Here is a 21,858-nt window from a genome sequence, read left to right as displayed (position 1 = left end):
TAAAATTTGATAGAGCTTTGAAGAACAAAGCATTTAAATTAATTCATATAAGCTTTCTCACCTTTATCATCTGGTGGTTTGGCCTGACGTCGCAATGCTATAGTAACTGTGGTATCCGATGAATTTTCGACAGGTGCTGATGTTGGCCTCACTGTAGACACCCCACCTACAGGTCTCCTAATGTATGCCGTCGCATCGTTTCCTTTGTTTCTAGCATCTTCTAACTGGAACTGGAAGCACAAAAAATATCATTAACACATTTGTAACCAATAGAATATTTACCAGTTGAAGCTTTCCATCATGTATGGTTGAATATTTTTTATTTTTAAATTTATATAATTTTCTGTTTTACATCCACGCACTCCCACCACCAACTACAACATTTAAATGAGGATGTGCATATTCACATATACATCAATCAATTTCCCATAACTTAAAAGTTAGGTTCGACAAGGGATGAAAACTGTAATTTTGTCATCTTGACTGCAAATACTTTAACACTGGCTTACTGAGTCAGCAACTAAACATTACAAAGATATAGCATGTAAATAGATATAAAATAGTTCCCCATACATATAGCACCGTGCCATGAAGGCACATCTAGGGGATGTGGGGGTAGGGCTCCACACATTCTCAATCTTGGCCATCTTGGAGGTGCTGTTATCAGCACCATGCTCTCGGGCTGCCTTTACCTCCCAGGGTTGCCCCCAGGTATCAATTGAATTGAATTTGGGTTAGCCCCAGAGCCCTAGATCTAAGTAGTAGACTTTGAAGCCAGAGGTCTTCTTTATTTTTTCCTTAATAGTACACTTTAAACCGAGATAGGCTAATTGGGACTGGACATTCAATTTAGAGTGGGATCCAAACCAGCATGCAATATGCCTCCACTGCTTATGGAACCAGGATCTTGATTTCATGGGAGCAGGATTACCATCAGGAAGGCTCAAACCCGCATGTCTTATTAGGTCAGTGGTACACTAACTGCTGCAGAAACCAAAATAATCAATACCTTTCAAAGAAATTATCAAATATATCAATCATCATTGTATCTGTAAGCAATTCTGCCGGACCCTGTGGCAGAGTGGTTAGCACATCATGCTGCGATGCCAAGGGTACCGGGTTCGAATCCCGTTCGGGCTTGGTTATTTGTGAATGTCCATTCATCAATTTCATCATTTCATCACTCATTCTCATCTTCGCAAATTAAGCCAAGAGACACAAATCGTGAAGTAAAATAAACTAAATCGATCAATCAATCAATGTAAGCAATTCTATTAGATATTTGTGAGGTTTATCCTGAAACATTTCCTGCACAGATCTCATGCAAGTAATTTCATCCAATAGCAATGTGCTGTAGACAACGGGTGCTATGTTCTCAGGCAGCTAAAGTTCGCAGTTTCCTTTGAGAGGAAAATTTGAACTCTTGGATGCAATATTCATGGAAGGAAGGGAAAGGCAACCAGAGGGATGGTGAAGAATTTGCCTTCTAAGGGCTGTCACTATTTGCTTGTCCTTATGAAGGACTTTTGCATGATCATGATCAGTTACAATGCACACATCAAACATTCATTTGGCAACAAGGGTTCGCAGACAGACCATGGGATGTCTGAAACTGTTCTGATATACTGTTCAGTTTTAATTAATTCTAATCCCCCTCAACCAGAAAAAATGTTCATGGAAAAGATGCAAATTGTTTCTGTGATGGGAAGAAAAGAAGGAAGACCCTGATTACATTCTCGCTTGCACCTAAAGCTTTTGAAAGCAGAATTTAACCACAGGATCCTGTGATTTTCTGTTTACCAACAAAATACTCAACCTTCAAACATAGAGCAAATTTGAAATGTACTCTTAACACCATATGCTGTAAATAACATTTGTATATAACCTTGATACATACAGCACAAACATTCTGGACCATATGAATAAAACTGAGCACCTGTTCAATTCTCTACTTTTTGGACCATATACTCTTTGTTTTGTACTATAAAACTAAGCACCCTATTCCTTAATGGAGCAGGTGCTTATATGTACACATACACCTTACAAGTGGTTATTTGTGTACATGTGTATCGCAGGGTGATAAAAAAAATCGTATATCAATGAGAAGTCACTGGGTTTTAAGCTATGTGAAGTAGAGGTATGAAACGGGAGGACACACTCAGACCTTGACCACGTACTCCACCACCGGCTGGGTAGTGGAACCACTGTTATGTCCCATATTTTACATTTTCTCATATTGTACATTCAGTCTTCAGGGCCCCCAATAAAGCAACATACTGTAAAATTTTCCCAGATTACATTTAAGTCTTTTTCAGCTTTATCCTCTGAAAAAACGTGAAGCCAAGGTAACACTGAATGTGTTCACTTTTGTTAATATGACACTGTCTCACTGAAGAACATCTAAAACACAATGTTCCTGGCAACAATTATGCTTTCTTCAAATTTTTACTTCCTGTTTATCTAAGAGAGGCTGTTTGCAAGGAATGGATTTCATCACCTTCTGGTCTGAATCCTTCAGTCCCTAATGGTCTGAACAAGAAGTTTGTGTAACACAAGCTATGTTTCAATTTCTGTGCTGTGCATATCAAGGTTGTACATAAAGAGAACAAATTTAAGCAACCTTCCTACTAGAGGGCCACATTAGTTTGATATTTATGCAAAAAATATTTGTGGCTTAAACAACTTTTGTTAATGAATAGTTTTTTTTTTTTTAATTTTCCAGTGGGGGGAATTCCGATAAGTATTATTAAAGTTATATTTATAGCACACCCTCCCCCACAAAGGGAAAAAAAAATACAACCAAGATAGGGAATAATTGCACATCATGCCCCCTTTGAAATACAACCCTGAATGAAACATATTTTATCTTCCCATTCTACACTAAAAACTCTTCAGAGCATTTTAAAAGTAATTGCAGAACCTTATGAGAAAATTAAGTACCTTCTTCTATTACCATCCTTAAATAATGATAGAGCTAATGTATTATAACTACATATATTTGTTTCTATGGAGTCTTCAAATTTCCGATAAAGAGGAGAGAATGTGCCAATTCAGTGATCTATATTACACACCTTGTTCCTGTCATCATTGTCAACACGAAGCCTCCACGATGGCCTTCGTTCGAAGGTTTCCTCCTCTTTGTTATCCTTTGTATTGGGTACACTAGGTGTTGTCATGGTGTTCACAGTTGTGGGAGCCGTAGTAATTGTAGCTGTGACCATTGCAGAAATGATGGGAGGAGAGGAGGACTGCTAACAAATGCAAAGTACTTACTGTTATATTGTCATGTCATTAATAAATCACTGTTACAATGGACGTTACACGTGCAGAAAGAAGCAAGAAGACACAGCTACAAGGCACGTAACAGATTTAGAAGAAACTACAGCGAGAAAATTGCTGCTGAGAAGCTAACATACTGAGAGGTGCTTTTATTCGGTGAAGAAATTCCGGTGTGCTACAGCCAACAAGAACCGACAATAGACAATCTTAGAAATTTCAAATGAAGATTACACTGTAGTAGATATCAACAAAATAGCAACTACACAAGAGTTCATATGCAAACTTGCAAATTATGTACGCAAAAAGCAAAAAAGTTCTATCCAAAATTGGAAAAAAGACAAGACAGTGTGCAACTTCAGAAGCAAAATGCAATGGAACAAAACAACATAGCAGACACTACAAAAAAAAAAAAAAAAAAGCAAATTCGTACACAAAATTCTAAATGGTGTGCAAGTGCTAAGTGCAGTACAGCATATAAAAGTGGAAAAGAACCTAATAAAATTTGAGCTCATTTACTTAAGTTTTCATTTTTACTTATAATAGTACACACAATGAGTAAGCAGCTTTGTACATTCACATTTATTACGTCACAACTGTGAAACAATAATGTCAGCAAGGAACGGTGAGAAAATTGAACACAAGCTGGTCATGTTGAAAACATGCAACAGTGCAAAGGAAGCTGTATGAGGAATGAGGTTAATGGGTATTTGTAAGGAATAAATTGCCTTATAATGAAGTTGGGCATTGGGCAATATATTCTGTATTCGTAAAATTAAAATCTATATTTAACAGCCATGTTATCAATATATTTCTTCTGTGCTACTTTCTTCCAGGAATGGAATGATAATAAAAAATCAACCCTGTTAACTAACAACAATGTACTGACCTAGTATAAAAAAAAAAAGCTGATTGTGAAAAAAATTAATAATTTATTCACTTGCATCATCAGTTCTGATAATGCTTTGATCATCACAGTTAAAAAGTAATGTAAATAATATGCAAAATAATATAAGTAAAAGATCCTATGTCACTATCATATATGTGGTCTAAACAGCTAATTAACTTTGCCACACTGTACAGTGGAATGAAATGTCCTATTTACCTTTTATAAGTATTCATATTATTGGCCAATAATCAATGTCATGCTAGTAATTGGTCTCCATTCTAATTGTAACTGTGACATTACCAAGGGGGGGTACTGTTCAACCGAAAACACCAACTTTTTCAGTGGCATGTAATCATTATAGTATAATATTATAATGTAATGTTGCCCTTAAAATTTCGAAACATGTCATTGTTGCTAAAATCAAGCAAAAGTGAAATAAAGTCTGTAGTTTCTTCAGTTTCGTTGACATATTATCATAGGTGCCTTCTAAAATATGATTAGCATTTGATGTCGTGGCTAAAGGTTGTAAGCCTGTTTCATGTTTCCTTTATTTTCTACATCATACCCCCTAAATTTCTTCCCCCCTCCCCCTCAGTGCCCCTAGATGATTATTCCTGGCACCAACGCTGAACATTACATTCTATTGGTATATATAACAGTTGGGCTGAAAAGTTCGTAGGCTAACATAGTAAAAAATATTTTTTTGACAAAATTCGATTTTATTATTCAATATAGTTGCCTTTGAGGGCGATACAACGATTATAGTGGTCATACAATTTTTCGATGCCATTTTTATAGCACGATTTCTCTTTAGCCTCAAAATAGGCCTCAGTTTCGGCGATTACCTCTTCATCAGTGCTAAATTTCTTTCCAGCGAGCATTCTTTTAAGGCCTGCAAACAGGAAAAAGTCACTGGGGCCAGATCTGGAGAATATGGTGGATGGGGAAGCAATTCGTAGTCTAATTCATATAATTTTGCCATCGTTTTCATTGATTTGTGACACGGTGCATTGTCTTGATGAAACAGCACTTTTTTCTTCTTCAAATGGGGCCGTTTTTTCGTGATTTCATCCTTTAAACGCTCCAACACCACTATGTAATAATCTCAGCTATCTCGATCAACTTCACTTTACGATCATTTAAAATTATTTTGTGGACTTTTTTGATGTTTTCGTCGGTAACAGCCTCTTTGGGGCGTCCACTGCGTGCATCGTCTTCGATGCTCATTTCGCCTCGTTTAAATTTAGCAAACCACTTCTCAACGGTTGATTTTCCTGGTGCAGAGTCCGAATAATGTTTATCAAGCCAAGCCTTGGCTTCAACAGTATTTTTTATCGCCAAAAAGCAATGCTTTATTAACACACGAAATTCTTTTTTATCAATTTTTTCACAATAACAAAAGCTGCTTCACTCACAATGCTATATCTCACGAACTAATTATCCGGCAGCTGTGAAATTTATACACGTATCTTTTGAAGGTTAGTACTAAGTAAAAATCACATGGATTTAATTCTAGTAACGCCATCTATGAGTCAGCCTACGAACTTTTCAGCCCAACTGTTATATCTCTTCTCAATTTACACATGATATTCTCCATGTCATTTTTCCTGGGTGCATTATTTGGTACCAGGTGTAGAAGTATGAAACCGGAATTTGTTTGCAAGAAGTAAACGGCTGGTGTTTGCAACTGAGAAACAATATTTTATTCAAAGTAAGCTCCATTGCTAGTTACACATTTCTCCCACCTTTCCAGCAGGTTATGAATGCCACGCCAAAAAAAACGTTCTTCTTTTGAAGCGAACCAGTCCGCGAGCCATGTTCGTACATCTTCATAGGAATTGAAGCGCTGTTCTGCAAGAGCGTGTCCCAGTGAGGCAAATAGATGATAATCTGAAGGAGCCAAGTCGGGAGAATACGCCGCATGCCCTAGTATCTCCCATTTGAACGCCTCGATCATTTCCCGGACCCGTTTTGCTGTGTGTGGTGAGGCGTTGTTATGGAGCAGGATGACCTTGTGTTGCCTTGATTCATATTCCGGCTGTTTGTCACGTAATGCTCGATGTAAATTGATCATTTGCTGTTGGTAGCGATCTGCGTTAACGATTTCACCGGGTTTTAGCAGCTCATAATAGATGACGCCCTGCTGATCCCACCAAACACAGAGCAGTGTCTTTGTTCCAAAGCGATTTGGTCTTGCAGTGGATGTTGATGGTTCGCCTGGATTCACTCACGATTTACGACACTTAGGATTCTCCAAATATATCCATTTCTCATCGCCAGTCACTATGCGATGGAGAAACTACTTACTTTTGTATCTGGCGAGCAGCATTTGACAAGTGGTCTTGCGGGATCCTTGCTGTCTTTCATTCAGTTCATGCGGAATCCATTTGCCCACTTTCTGCACCTTTCCCATAGCTTTCAACCGAAGAGAAACGGCTTTCTGCGTCACATTCAATTGTTCCGCGAGCTCCTGCTGCGTTTGGGTATCATCTTCATCCAATAAGGCTTGCAATTCGTTGTCTTCGAACTTTTTCGGAGGTTTCCCACATTCCTCGTTTCGCAAGTCAAAATCGCCACTTTTGAATTTCTTGAACCACTCGAAACACTGTGTTTTCCCGAGAGCATGTTCACCGTAAGCTTCGACGAGCATTCGATGCGATTCTGCGGCGGTTTTCTTCAAATGATAACAGAACACCAATGCTGTCTGCAAATCGTAGTTCGTAGGCACAAAACTCGAGGGAGTGGTGGACAGCAGCTGGCGCTGCTTACGCGATATTCCGCGCCCTCCACTGCCGGCTAGCACCATCTATCGGCCAATTCCAGTTTCATACTTCTACACCTGGTACACAGGTACTTTCATCGCCACCATAAATATAAGCCACAATTCACATACAGATTTATAAAAGAGTAAATAAAGCCGAAGTAATTAATTCTGGCAGATCTTTTCACTTCTGTATTGTTTGACAAAGAGGAATGTAATCCAAGAACAATTTGACTCTCGTTTCTCTTTAATAAATATCTTAATTTGGCTAATTTAGGAGCTGCCTAACACTAAGATTCAATCACCTTTTAAGGGAAAAGCTTAGGTAAATGGCTGTGTGTTAGTTTAGACACTGTTTAGTTAAATCTATTTTACAGTACACATGACAAGGCAGGTACTACGAGCTGTAAGATTTACATTTGTTAAACAACACTACAGATTAGATACATTTAAGAACTACATGCTAATAATAATAATTTAATTCTGCTAAACACTCAAACAAATATGAAACAAAATGGAAAAAAATAACTTATTCTACAGGTAAATAACACATTTTAGTGATGTGTGTAATTAATCATATTCATTTATGCAATCAATACTAAGGAAAGAGTCACAATATTATTTTTTTAATTACACAGTAAATTCAACAGTACAGTACACAGTTTTTTTTAGAAACCGGTACCGTATTACTATTTACACAAATTTAGTGTTTAGCATGAATATGATTGTCATCAAGTGTTGGCAAAATTGATCTTTCTTAATGATATACAACTTTAGCAAAGAAAAAAAAAATAATCCAGTTATTTGATTTTTAGAAAAGGGTGGGTAAAATGCACATGACAAACTATACTTCAACATATTGTAAGGAAAATATATTGTGACTTACTTCCTTATATAGAGACACAGAAATATATACAAGATGGTAATTTTGAAACGATTGCATAAATAATACAGTGCAACCTTGATTTTACGTTTTTCAGGAGACCCGAGATAAAATAACTTAAGATGCAGGAAAATGTAAAATCTGGGAAAATTTCATAGCATTATGTATGATCTATTTGGACCATGAAGATTGACTGTATAATGCGGAAAAATGTAAAACCGGGAAACATATAATCAGGATTCCACTGTATATACATATCAGGGTGAGCTATCATTAATACATTGGTATTAACCTGTATCAGAGGTATCAGTACATAAAACAATGAAAAGAAATTTAATCACCCATATAACCAAATTAATTTCTGCAGCCCACGTTTCCTGTGAGGTATGTTGAATGCACAGTAAATGTTTTCCAGGCTCTTTTCTTTGGGGGGGGGGGTTGTTATTTTACACCATTTTCCAACCCATATAGGTTAATTGCAACAATAATGATGTTAGATGAAATTACTGAAGGGACAAATACAATGGAATGTTCATACTAGTCTTGCACTGGAGCCCAGAACCCTAAGTGAATAATTGTGAGTCATGCACTTGACACCTTCCACAATACAGGCAGTAAAATTCTTCCCTAGCATAGATATCCTATTTATTATGCAAAATCTGTACTAATCAGTAATACTGTGCCAATATTAATAAGCCAGTTAATATGATTATTGTACAATTAAACTATTTTTTTAGTAATACTCTGGTGTTTTGATATAGAACAACATTGTATTTTTTGTTACTTAATGCTACTTTCCTACCTCTTCAGATGATAAGATAGGCAACAATTATATGAAATAGATGAAAGAAGAAATGCAATGGAATGTCCATGTGCTGGCCTGAACTCGAACTTGCAAGACTTTCAGAGACAGGCTGATATGCCAAAACTGCAGTATCCATCCTGGTTGATTTAAATATCTAAAACGTTGAAGTACCACTTCTGATACACATACACACAGCTCAGCCCTGATACAGATTTTTCCCAGAGATTTTCAATAGGTTTATGTATCAGTAAAGCAAAACTGCATCTAAAACATTTAAGCGGTATTTTACTCGCATGTTATATCACACACAAAAGAACAATTTCTCACAATTCAGGATAAGAAAAACAGCCAAGTTAATTGAGAAATGTCAAAACAATGACTGAAATTACCTCTAAGAGACTGCAGTAGCTTAACTTGCGGTGAACAGCTTCCTAACAACAGTTGAATGAATGCAAAAACAAAATTGGGGGAGGAAGGAGTTGCAATATTCCTTGCACTCACTCACAAAAGACTAAAGGAGTGTCTTGTGCAAACATAGCTGTGCATGTTACACCTGTCAAAAAAAAAACAAAAAAAAAACAAAAAACCATGCTACAAATCCTGGGTTGGCTGGATGTTCACTTCCACATCTATGGGAGGACATGTTCATCAAGTTTAGGAAACAACAGACACCATCAAATGCAGTGCACACTGCACATATTGCATGATGTTATGGTATATGAATACTCAAAAGCAGTGTTTCACAACTGCAAAGAAACTCCAGATATAAGACACTCCATTATAAACAAGAAGAGGATTCCCGTACATGCAAAAATAGACAGGTAAAGTCTTCTACTGTGTATTGTGCCATGACCAAAAGTCCCACCGAAGTGTGGAGGCAGAGCTCCAAACATTCTTGATCTTGGCCATAGACAACTAATATGAACAACAAAATACTCCAATCACATTTACCCCACCCACTGATTAAGCAGGGGCTTCAATAAAACTCTTATCAGAGATCACTAATCCCAGGTTTCCTAAATGCTATTCATATGGGACAACCGTTGCTTTTCTTGCAACATTTGTGTATGAACCCAAAGTTCATCTATCAACCTTTCACGGAACAGCCTTGAAAGAAAAACCTTACCTGATCCTGCTGTTGTAACTGCTGCGTAGCCTGCTGCAATTGCTGTTGCTGCTTCTTCTTCACTAATTGCTCTGCGGACTTGATCTCCTCCAATGTTACGCCCTGGGTCGATCTTCTAGTTTCCCTAACACGCTTAGCATGAGCCTTCCTCTGAGTTTCAGATTCTTCATCGCGCACTGGAGGAACAAACGACCTGAAATGTTCGAAACGGAACAATCTCCAATCAATACAGAAACTTATTTGCCTGGCATTTTCTATGCCTGTGTCACACGGCATATTCACAAAAATGGAAGTTTGAAAAACAAAAACTGAGAGTTACTATGAACATGCTTGAAGAGTTTTAAAGATATTGAACAGTATGAGTTAATGTGCATGAAAGATAGAAAATAAACTCATGCATGGTGAGCACTCATTAAGAAATATAAAATTACATTTCCAGGTTTCCCAGAAATAAATTCAAACTCTTTAGGTCCTCAATTAATCATATATCGAGTGGTATGGGGGAACTGATAAGTATTGAGCCTTACCCAGAAAAAAAATTGAGCTAAGAGGCTGAAATTTGCAAGGTGTACTGGTCAATTCTTCTATATGTAATGGTGCGAAAATCAACTGTCTATGATATAAACTTCCCTTTGTATTTCAGGTCCAAAGTGAAAATGGCAGCACCTCCAGAAAAGTTGCATGACAATGCCTTGCCACGCACACACTGCAGGTGAAACAATGGGAACACTGACCTCTTTAGGCTTTCAAGTGTTACCTCATCCATTCTATTCACCTGACTTGGCTCCATCTGACTATCATGTGTTTCCCATCTGAATCGACACCTAAGAACAACGATTTGGGCAATTTGGGAGTGTTCAGGAGACAACTAATTCTGCAAATGAGTGGTTACACCAGCAGTCCAAAGAATTTTATTTGCAGGGACTTAAGAAGCCGCAGGACAGATATCGCAAGTGCATTGACTTCCTGGGGGAATATGTATAAAAGTGTGGCAGTTACAGCTTACTAGCTCATTTTTTTTTGGTTAAGGCTCAATACTTATCAGCCTCCCCTCGTATACAGACATATTTTACAGTTGATAAGTATGGCCATCATCCTACTAGTACTTCTAAATGATAACTACCATGTCTTTAGAGAATGAGTAGGACTGCTCAGACCAGGACTCAAACTTAAAACCCTAGGTCCAGGGTGGCTGAAGAAATCCTATTGCAGACATCAGGGAAGCTTTCAGTATAAGAGATTCCACTTTCATTCTCAGTGCGACTCTACGTATTCAATACCGACCTTGATCTATGACGGCAACTGGAGAGAGTTAATGAAGTAACAGGCAGTACAAAGCCAGGAAGAAAAGCAATGAGAGGCAACGTGTTGAGGTATGGCTCAGGCCCCCCTCAGGGTTGTCTCATTTTATAGTTCAGTACGAACTTCAACTACAATTAATTTATACACAGTTCTGACATAAAACCAGCATTTATATTATCAGTTGCTATTTTAAAACCCAGAAACAAAGACTTATCACTACACTCGGCCGATACTGATGTATCAGCATTAGAAAATATTAATCATCGATACTTTTCCCGAGTCCCATTATATGGCGGTTCACAAAAATGCCACATGGCACTTTTACAGTCTAGATGTCACACACATTGTTCAAAAAGTATAATTTTGTTTAATTTTCCTCCACACTGTGCAGCAAAAGTAACTTTTGTAATCAGTAATAGCTATTTTAATATTCTGATTATCTCTTGTGATTCTTTGGAAATTATAAAGCAAATCTCTGTTAGACTGATGTGGTATAATTTCAACTGAATACAGTACTTACGTATTAATATTTATATATAGTCTGAAGACAAACTTTTCACTTTTGCAATATTCAAGCATTGAATATTATCGATAATGGTCGGAACCAGTAAGATTATTGGCACCAGTACAAGTAGCGGTTCTATTACCTCTGAGAAGTTCTAAGATTCATGTCACTAGAAAATCTCCATTATTACTATTATTATTTTAGGAAGAGATCAAATTCCAGGCTTTCCCATATCCAAACAGAGGCCACCATGTCAAGAGTGATCTTAAAAATATATTTATCTGTTTCAGTAATGATAGAAAATTGTTTAGTGTGTTATGCTCACTTTATGCTTATTTGGCATGGACCAAAAAATAATGGTAGAAAGTAATATGCCTAGTGATGAAACTTAGTCTCTAAGGGTATGGTTAACTAGTGAGAAAGTTCTTGTGGGTAAAATGCATGCAAAATAAGATGCTCTGAAGTTTCAATTCATGCCTGGAAACTATAAAGCTTGAGGGTGAGATGAGTAAAAACTATTGTTACTAAGTATGCTTGGGTACCATCTTTCTTCAGATGCCAGCTGCACCAATTCCAGAGTATTTTTATGTTAAAAAATTTCTCTGCTTTTTACAACTGGAAAACTTTGATATCTGTGTGCGTCTCTTCAATGTATCACATTGGCATCATGTCACTTCGTTGTATAGTTTTATGAATGGGCTCTACACGTGGTTATACTGACAAGTTCTAAAAATGCATTCTCCTGAGATACAAAACGTAAAAACTATCACCCTGTGCAGAAGTTCATACACCATGTATGTAAGAAGTTACCTACTATCTCAATTGTAGAAGGATTGCAATAATAGTTGTATTCAGAATTAAGTCGTTTTACTTACACACACCCTCATAATATTTATTTATTTACCAACTGTTTTTCCAATTGTAATAAAAACAACGAGATCAGGATTAGTGAGTGAAGTGGAAAACATCTGAATCAACAATTTACAGCTCAAGATCTGAATCTCAATCTACAGAATAAAACTTACTTAGTGATATTCCACATACATGTCTCCAAAAGAAGAAAAAGTGAAAATCCTTCAAAGAATACATTGGCAATAAAAATTGTTTGAGGTATTGAACTTGCTATTACATAATTAGTTTCAATTAGTCATAGAATTTTCTAGTGCCACACTTGAACCAACAATAGAAAGAGATCAATCAGAAGTTTGCAGTGGACAAATACAGGGTTTCAAAAGTTGTGCATTTTATAATAATGAAAACTGCAAGAGATATTTACACTGGGTTTTATACATTAAGGAGCCTCATCTGCCGAGATGGTTATAAATACTTTTCATTGCCATTTTCTCTGTACAGAATATTCTACGAAATAATAAATGGCTCTATCCAAATGTTTTACTTTTCTTTTGGGGAGGGGGGGGGGGGAAGGATAATTTATCGCAGGGTGATCATTTGAGTTCTTTGACTGGTGGAATCTCGATTTTACATTTTCAGTTGACAAAGCTGAAAATACCTAAAACACAGTAAAATATAAAATCGAGGAAAATTGTATAACATTTTGCTAGGCTGAGACTATCAAAATTGAATGTATTTTTAGGAAAATGCCAAATCCGGGAATGTAAAATTGGGGTTCCACTGTACGTAATTGCATATAATTTTGGTTGGCAAAAGTGGCAGTCCAGAATTTTGTCTTTAGATGCAGCCAATATAACCAAAGAAATAATCGATCACTGTTTTTGCCATAAAATTGGCACCTTCCTACCTTGCTTTGGCTTCATTCCATTACTGTAATAGCATCATGTCAGAGAATGACTTTGTGCCATTAGTAAGTATTAACAAGTGCAACACAATTTACAGAGCAAAATTTTTATTTTCGGCTTTTCACGTGATTGTATAGTCAGCACTTGAGCACATTTTGCTTGCACATGCTGGAACAGTAGTGTTGCCAACTATGACACCATGCTGCTCAATGTCTCTTTACTTTGCTTATAAAATCATTATAGCAGGATGTTGATTTTACATTTTTTCATGGGATCAAGTTGAAAAATGCAAAAAAATGTAGAAATGGAGGGAATTATAACATTTTGTTATGTTCAAATGCTGAACATGATCCATCTTGATTCAAAACCACAGATCACAAATCAGAAAACTTCAAATTATGACCCTGTGGTCATACCTCTCTCTTTAGTGAAATTGGCATTCTGAAAAAATATTCATCTGACATGAACACTTAATTATTTATAGATCTTCCTGTATGGAGTAAACATGTATTTGTATTTTGTACTTTTGGTATTTAGCGTCATTTTCCCACTACGTTATGGCCAGCTGCAATGATGAAGATAAGGGATACTCACAAATATATCCATGCCCAAGCAAGGATTTGAATCCATAAACTTTGGTAAAATATCAAAAGGCAACCACTTAATGTGCTCTGGCACCAAGCTGTTTGTATGGAGTACACTAGCAATCCGAAGTATTTTAAATACCTTAACGGATAAAGCTTTTCAATACAGAAAAGCAAGTGTAAATATCTCTTACAGTTATCATGTTATAAACAATGAAAGTTGGGGTTGTGTGGCATTTCAAACATTGTGTTTTTTCATTACCCTATGCTGAGTCAAAGAAACTTAATTCTCAAGTTCGTTAACTTGCAGCGTGGAACATGGGACAGTTTTGTGAGAGTGATATATTATCTTCTTGATACAGTCAAGGCAACAAAGGCTTCAAAATTTTACCACCCTTCGTAACATCACTGCATATTATACTCATATTATTAATTTTAAAGCTTCCCTCCCTACAAAACATTGGTGCAACAGGCTGAACATGGTTTCATCTACCTAGTCATTCATGCAATAGGAAAAAAAATCTGAGCGTTCTCAAATTACCAGCACCTTCAAATATTATACCTGAATGCAGCCGATGTAGTTAGCAGTACACTGCAGCAAGATGAGCAAAGTAAAGGAAGTGTTTAGCACTAACATTAAATTACATGTCAATGAAATACAAATCATTAGCCTACTTTTCCAACCATTCAGTGGCTAGTAAATCAATACAATGCTTGACAAATGTGTACTTAAGATTTCCTTAACCTTTACAGGATGAAGAAAAATTCACTTTCTACTAATGCCATGCGAGAGATTTGCCATCTCAGTTTGTTTGTATGAAATTGGCTAATATATTACGGTTATCATGTATGTTTATTGCTATATTTTTGGAGACCTTTGACTGCATCCATTGCACAATAGTGGGAGGAAAATAGTGGTTTCCAGCATTGTAAGCATTTGCTCTTAAATATTGCTCTTATCTTAGAATAAATGTGGACATTATTATTCACTATACATTTATTAACAAATCATTGATTACTTTATAACTTACCATTTGCATCAAACCCAAAATTGTATTGTGGATTACATAGTTCGCTGAATTGGTTTCAAAATGGTTAACACATTTAATACAAGTTGCCTATTATAAATTATCAATGTGTAGTTTTAAAATATACAGTGAATAACAATGTAATTTCCAGCTCAAGGCATAAGGCAGTTTCTGGTGGCAAATCTGGACAAATTTATCCTTTTCATGCCCACTTGACATGGGCTTAAAGCCCAAGATAAAACGGTAGAAAAATATCTCAAACATTTCTGCATACCACTGTTACTATGGTATATAATGGTCCCCATTAGGCTCATAATACTTTTGTAATAATAATCTTTGCATGAACTTCAGTTCTTGGAAGAAGACTGAACTGTATGTGGGGAAAAAAAGCATGTTATTTTTATGATTCTGCCCTCCTACCCCCTTAGGAGAGGATTCTAATGAATTCTGCGAATTTGTACATGAATTCAGTCAACTAATAAGAAATAATAGTAAAGCTGAAGTAGTTATAGTGGTAGCAGTGTTGTTGTGGTGGTGGTGGTAGTAGTAGTAGTACAAGTAGTAGTAGAGGCCCAATAGACAGAAACTGTGGCATTGGCAGTTGCTTGCTGTAGCCCAATGAAAAATTAAGAGTGGCAAGTTGACCATATCACTTTACACAGAACTTTCCACTTTGCTTTGACCTTAATGATTAAATTCTAACTGACAGGTCATTCATCCTGTAAAAGTTAAAATGTTATTCAACGATTCTAATCTTAAGTGTAGAAAATGTACAACTCTAACATGAATAATTATAAAATTATAGGCGAACAAGAATATAGCTTAGCAGCTGAAAGTGTAAGCTACGATAACGAACAGCTTCCTAGTCTTTAATATTGCAATTGTATGCAATCACATTAATAAAAAACAAGCCTAAATTTATCACTATTCATGCAAAGCTGGTAGCTAACACATGACACATTGAAGATTTTGCACATATATGACATATGGGCCTCCCCCATGGCGCAGTGGTAACGTCATTGCCTTGTAATCAAGGAGTCTCGGGTTCGATACCCGGTGGAGGCACAAGTGGTTCGGATCCCACTTTAAACTATAGGTCCAGTCCCGATTAGCCTTACTGTGCATAAAGTGGACTTAAAACACCAACTCAAACCAAACATATATGACATACATACATATAGTGTATTTCCAGGGATAGAAGCTATAGATCAAAAATTTAAAAAGTCAATGAAATCTGTGAACAGTTCTCCACTAACTGAACTTCATATTACAAGGGCAGTTCATTAAGGATTGAGCCTACATATGGGAATTATGAAATATATATAATATTATATACAAATAATCAGAAATTCATCCTAACCAAAATGCAGCCACGGGAAAATGCTGCAGCAAGAGATATTGTGAAATTATAATATGAGTAATAACATAATAACAGTACCTTCCTTTGGGGATTGCGCAGCTCGAGCATGTACTCATGTGGTGGCTATAACCACACTGCTTGCCAGCGAGATCGGATGTACGTGTCTTCTCAACTCAAGTGCATAGCACATTAGGTAGCTTTTTATGCTGAGGTTTAGTCAAGTTTCTTTAGCTAAGCACAGTGCAGAACACTACAATAGAGCTTACTTGGATCAACTAAATGTTATTGAGACCAGTTCCATGTCGTCTGAACATGGCACCCATCAGCCTGACGTGAATGTCAAAATTTGCTTTCATGTGGATGGATGTGTCATGAAGAAAGATTTGTGTGTTTCTGTGTAGTTTTCTAAGGTGATAAGTGATAAACCGTTAAGTGTTATAATAACACAACATAAGTACACTTTAGAACAAAGAATTTTTATTTTTTATGTATGATTCTTATGTAACAACAAACTCATGCAGAAGCGTGAGGAGGCGATTTTAAAGAGAACTTTATCAAAAGATGTGAAAAATGTGTGGCAGTGAAAGGAAAACATTTACAACATTTGAGGCAAAAGTACATGATAACTTGTAATTGTGAAATATTTTAATTAAACTAAATCTACGTGCTTGATTTGAGGGGTTGTGTGCATCTGGTTTCATTGGCACGAAGTGAGGTTCCGGCTGCTACACACACACACACACATATTTGAGCAGCACAATGTGCAAATGAAGGCACTGTAGAAGAGGGGGGGGGGAGTAATTACATTTACCAAAAAGTCTGGCATGGGTAGAAAGGTAGTTAAAATTGATTTTAATTCCACTTACGTGCAGATAGGTTAACTACGACCTAAATCAATGAAATTGATATCCACTGAGAACAGAACCACAGATCTTCTAATTAAGAAGATTAAGGTACGACAAAATGAAAATTTTCAATAACACTTTCACTGTTTCTACCAGATACTCTCTATACTTCCATTTCCTTGTGGTGATAATTTTTATCCAAATATTTGCATGTAGGAATCCATTATCATGTAAAATACATCCTTAATATAACTATCACTATTATTAATTCATTTAGGACCTTCCTGATAGTGCAATTGTAATGTAATTGCCTTGTAATCAATATAAAAATATTGAAATACTCTTATTATCTGGGTAAAATGTAAAAAGGTTGACAATACAAGCATGTCAAATGAGTTAATAATTGAAAAGTTGATGGAAAATTATTACAGGCTTTGAGGCTCTGCTTCTGTTCCTGTACATGTGAAATATCTGAGTAAAATAGTGGAAGAAACCCGATGCTTGTCTGTTAGCTTATTCATTGTAGCACCATGTAATACCAGGGACTCAAATTCAAACCTAGGTTGACTGAAAATGTTCCACCAACTTTTCAACAATTCATTTCAATCTTCTGAGTCTTGTGATTATGAATATTAACTCATAAGACAAATAAATATGACCTATTATCCACAGAATCATGTGAAAATAAAATACTACTGACCTAATATAATTATTGTTTATACAAACGACACTTTTCATTTATCAAATTAACTACTTAATTTCATAATGTCCACACTGTAAGTATGTGCAAGATACTCATGACGTATTGGTGTTGCTCTTGCACCACAGAAGACACATGTAATGAAGGAAAAAGAAACAAGTTTTGGAAGTAAAAAGTGTTTGCATGCAATGTCAAAAAAACACTCAACAACTCATGCGAAATGAGAATAACTACTTCAACCCAAATAAAACATTAAGCAGAAACATATCATGTCAAATTTAATTAATTCCACGCATTTTTCACATTAACCAAACAAGGATCATTTCAACAAAGGCCTTTCTGTTATTATCAACAATTCTCATATTTTGTAAACGAATGACTTAAAATGTAACAACATTTGATGTTGATAACTTTAGCTTTAAGCATTCTGAAAGCCACTTTCCATATTTATATTCACAATGACCAATAACCACCTACTTAAGGGTGTGTTAACAAAAACAAGTCACAATATACAAAGTAGGAAAAATATTAATATGTAATGATAAAAGTAACATTCACACCTTATTTTCTGCACTAATGCTAGATAAGGGCATTAAACCTAGTCTACACTCTGTGGATGTTGCACACTTCAAACCTCAGAATGTAACCCGAATGTAAATTTCTGTATGTTAAAGAGAGATTATTGCAGTTTCTGAGAATTCTTATTTATTATATACCTTACTTATATATATATCTTAACTTACTTATTCATAAAGATGGTGTCACAAGGAAAAAGCTATGCTTCAATCAAACATTGATTCATGCTACCAAAAACTGTAGACATAGTGAAATATTTAGGTATAAGAAACAAGTACATACATCTTATGTTCATCTATTTATTTGGAATTATATTAATTTGATATTTGCCACCATCCACATTTGAACAGAGAAAATATCAAGTTCCCATGTGGATTGATGGCACGGAAATTAGAAACCCAAATAAATAAGATGTGTGGAAAATGCAAGCATGTGTTTCATGGTTAAAAATACTAGCTACACAAAAATGTCACACAGTTGAGGCATTGTTAAAAAATTGATGGAAAAATAAAAAAATCTACTAGCTAAAAGATGTGTGTGTTATTCTAACCACATCAGATCTATGATGAAACCGTTAACGCATAGAAACAAAATAGAAAAAAACACTGCCTTACTGTCTTCATACTGGCAAATGAGTTGGCAACAAAGTGAATATTTGTCGTTGCCTTGTAATCAAGGGATCCAGAGTTCGATACTCGGTGGAGGTACTCAAAACAAACATTTAATTTAGCCATGAAACTTGTAACTGATGTGCAATTTAAAAAGGTACAGATAAATTTCCCATCCCATGAAGGAATATTTAGGGGATGTGGAGGGGTAGGGCCCCACACATTCTTGATCTGGGCCATTTTGGAGATGATATGATCAGCACCATGCTCCGGTCATCTTTACCTCCAGGTACCCATTGATTTGAGGCTAGGTGAGTTCCAGAGCCGCTTTATGCAGGGACAAGGCCAGAAAACTTCCGAACTTAGATCACCCACCATGTGAATCGAACCCGGGTCTCTTGTGTGGCAGTCAGATGCCCTATCAACTAGGCCACCATGGTTTGATGTGCAATTTAATGCATTTTAAATTTTAATTTCACTTTAAAATTAATACACAAAAATAGTAATAATAAAAATTAAAAGGTACATACAGCTGGAGTTTCTTTACTAAATGATTGCCAATCTCTGTTTTGTTTCTCAAGGCAAATTGAATGGTGGATATGGTCGAGATCTACATCACAACACTGACTGATAACCATTAATTTAATAAAGAAGTACCACACTGTAAGTAGTTTTAATATTTCTTGGTGTATCCATACAGTAGAGCCATGCACACACTCATTGAATTCTACCATAGATAAAGTGAGTAAAGTGGAACTTCTATTACATGCATTTCAGGGGTCTGTGGCTACAAAATAATGCGGGATAATGTTAATTGGAGAAAGGTTTGTAACATTTTGCTTGTTTAGGACCAGGATGGTAAAAAGTATAAGGGAAAATACACTCCTCACAACAAGTTTGGAATATTATTATATTAGGCAATGGTGATAGGCACGGTGGCATATGTTGGCGAAAAGACGAGAACGTCCACCAAACAGATACCAAGGAGGTGTCTATCACCTACTGTCCAACATAACAATATTAAAAACTTTGTGAGGAGTGTATAAAACATTAGTATGTTAATGTATTGTCACATTTTCCATTCTGTGAAACGTGTAGAAATATATTGTCGCCAAATCACATATCAATCAATTCTAACAACGGTCTTTGGCATTGAAGGCAACCAGCTTGTTGAAATGACCCTTGATTCACACATTTTATTATTGCAAAAGAAATGGAATTAAGAATGGCTTGTAAATTCTGTATACGGAAAGCAACTAGGCTCCTCTCATTGGCAAAGCTTTCTGCATCTGTCGTTAAAACACAGCAAGAACCAGCAAACAAAATCAAATCAGATGTGAACAGCAGCAGCCAACAAAGTAACTCAATACATCAAAGTTTTTACGCACTTGAAGAAATTCTTAAAGATGTTTCCTGGACTAAGCTTACTGGCACCAGGTGAGGTAGGTGTTGATGGAGTAGACGGACTACTTGAAACAGTAGAGTTTACATTTTCAGACACCAAACTGAAATTGAAGCAACCACCTCAAAGTTTGTACACAAGTACGAGGAAATGGTAAAGCATTGTTGAGTACCTATGTAAATTATTTCTGGTTTTACGTTCTCTTCATAGGAGCAAAATACATAAATATAAATATGTGTAACCTAACATGTGATTAAAAGGCATAATAGAAATAGCATTGACAATAAGTATTTACAACTATCAAATAAGTAAAAATTTTAATTAACAATTTTGTACATATTTATATAAAACAGAAAATATTTAGTGCAGAACTTGAATTGTGTATTAAGTAGGAATGGGCCAATATGAAATTTCAACACACCAGTAAAGTATCAATGTAAAAATTATCAATATCAGTAACTGATGTTTTTACCAATCAGATATAAAATTACAAATGTTCTATGAGTGCCTGAATGGCTGACTCGAACTTTAAATTACTGAATGGAATCAAGGGACTGCAATGGGTTTAGATTTAGAAATTAGAAACTGTGAAATTAAGACCTTTACATTACAAAAACAGGATACATGAATTATACTTTGTACTCATTGAAAAAATAACAAGATGGAATAATTTTGCACTAAATTATAAGCTGTTCATAGAAATATTGGATCTTTACAATTATAATTATCAGCAATTTAACTGATAAGCTGATACTTGATATGGCTAAATCGATTGATACTGAAGTGTACTGATTAATATCCCTGATACAAGTTACTTTCTTTATGATTTTGGATGACAATTATCAAATAATGTACATGACTTCTATCACAGAAAATCATATGGTATGGACAATAATTTCCTGTAAATAATATTTAATAATATAATAATATCACAGAAAATCAAATGGTATGGACAATAATTTCCTGTAAATAATATTTGTGTGTTTCAATTAGCTCTACCCATGGTGTTAAGTGTCCAAAACCACTGAAAACAAACCAGACAAATTTTCCTGTTATTCAAGTATCTTGTTCACAAAATCTGATACTGTTAAATTTAACCAAGTTTTGAAGCAAGTTCTCAATTATTGTATGTAATTCTTCAACTTCACACACGAGTTTTTGCTTAAATATGCAAATTTTATGCATTTTTTCCTTGCAGCATGAGTATCTCTTTTTCACATCACAAGCTACCATGAATTGAAAGATCTGCAAATTATCATTATTAGTTCCACCCCCAATAAAATTACAGACTTTCTACTGTCCAATGATTACATTGCTTTTTTTTTTTTTTTTAGATATTATGACACCCTGCATAAGCATCCTTCATGAGCTTAAACTCAACACTTGAAAGAAACCGATGAAGGTTTTAAGTAGCTGGTAAAAACAAATCATTCACAAAAGGTACTATATAT

General features: G+C 35.7%; 1 protein-coding gene across 9 annotated transcripts in view; it reads right to left on the bottom strand.

The window, feature by feature from the left end:
* Positions 1-21,858, bottom strand: part of Mbs (Myosin binding subunit) — a 245,605-nt gene that overhangs the window by 103,328 nt on the left and 120,419 nt on the right. For 5 of the 9 annotated variants that reach the window (XM_083126415.1, XM_083126417.1, XM_083126419.1 and 2 more), the window contains 4 exons: positions 20,394-20,510; positions 9,741-9,933; positions 3,072-3,251; positions 62-230 (listed from right to left, as the gene is read on the bottom strand). In XM_083126415.1, coding sequence (XP_082982541.1) covers positions 62-230; positions 3,072-3,251; positions 9,741-9,933; positions 20,394-20,510 — 659 coding nt within the window. The remainder of the gene's footprint in view (positions 1-61; positions 231-3,071; positions 3,252-9,740; positions 9,934-20,393; positions 20,511-21,858) is intronic. The other 4 variants (XM_083126421.1, XM_083126424.1, XM_083126416.1 and 1 more) reach the window with 3 other exon arrangements.

Source organism: Lepisma saccharinum, chromosome 8 (genome assembly GCF_977018435.1).
Source record: "Lepisma saccharinum chromosome 8, izLepSacc3.1, whole genome shotgun sequence".
Taxonomy (NCBI): Eukaryota; Metazoa; Arthropoda; class Insecta; order Zygentoma; family Lepismatidae; genus Lepisma; species Lepisma saccharinum.
This window is presented reverse-complemented; position numbering and strand designations above follow the sequence as displayed.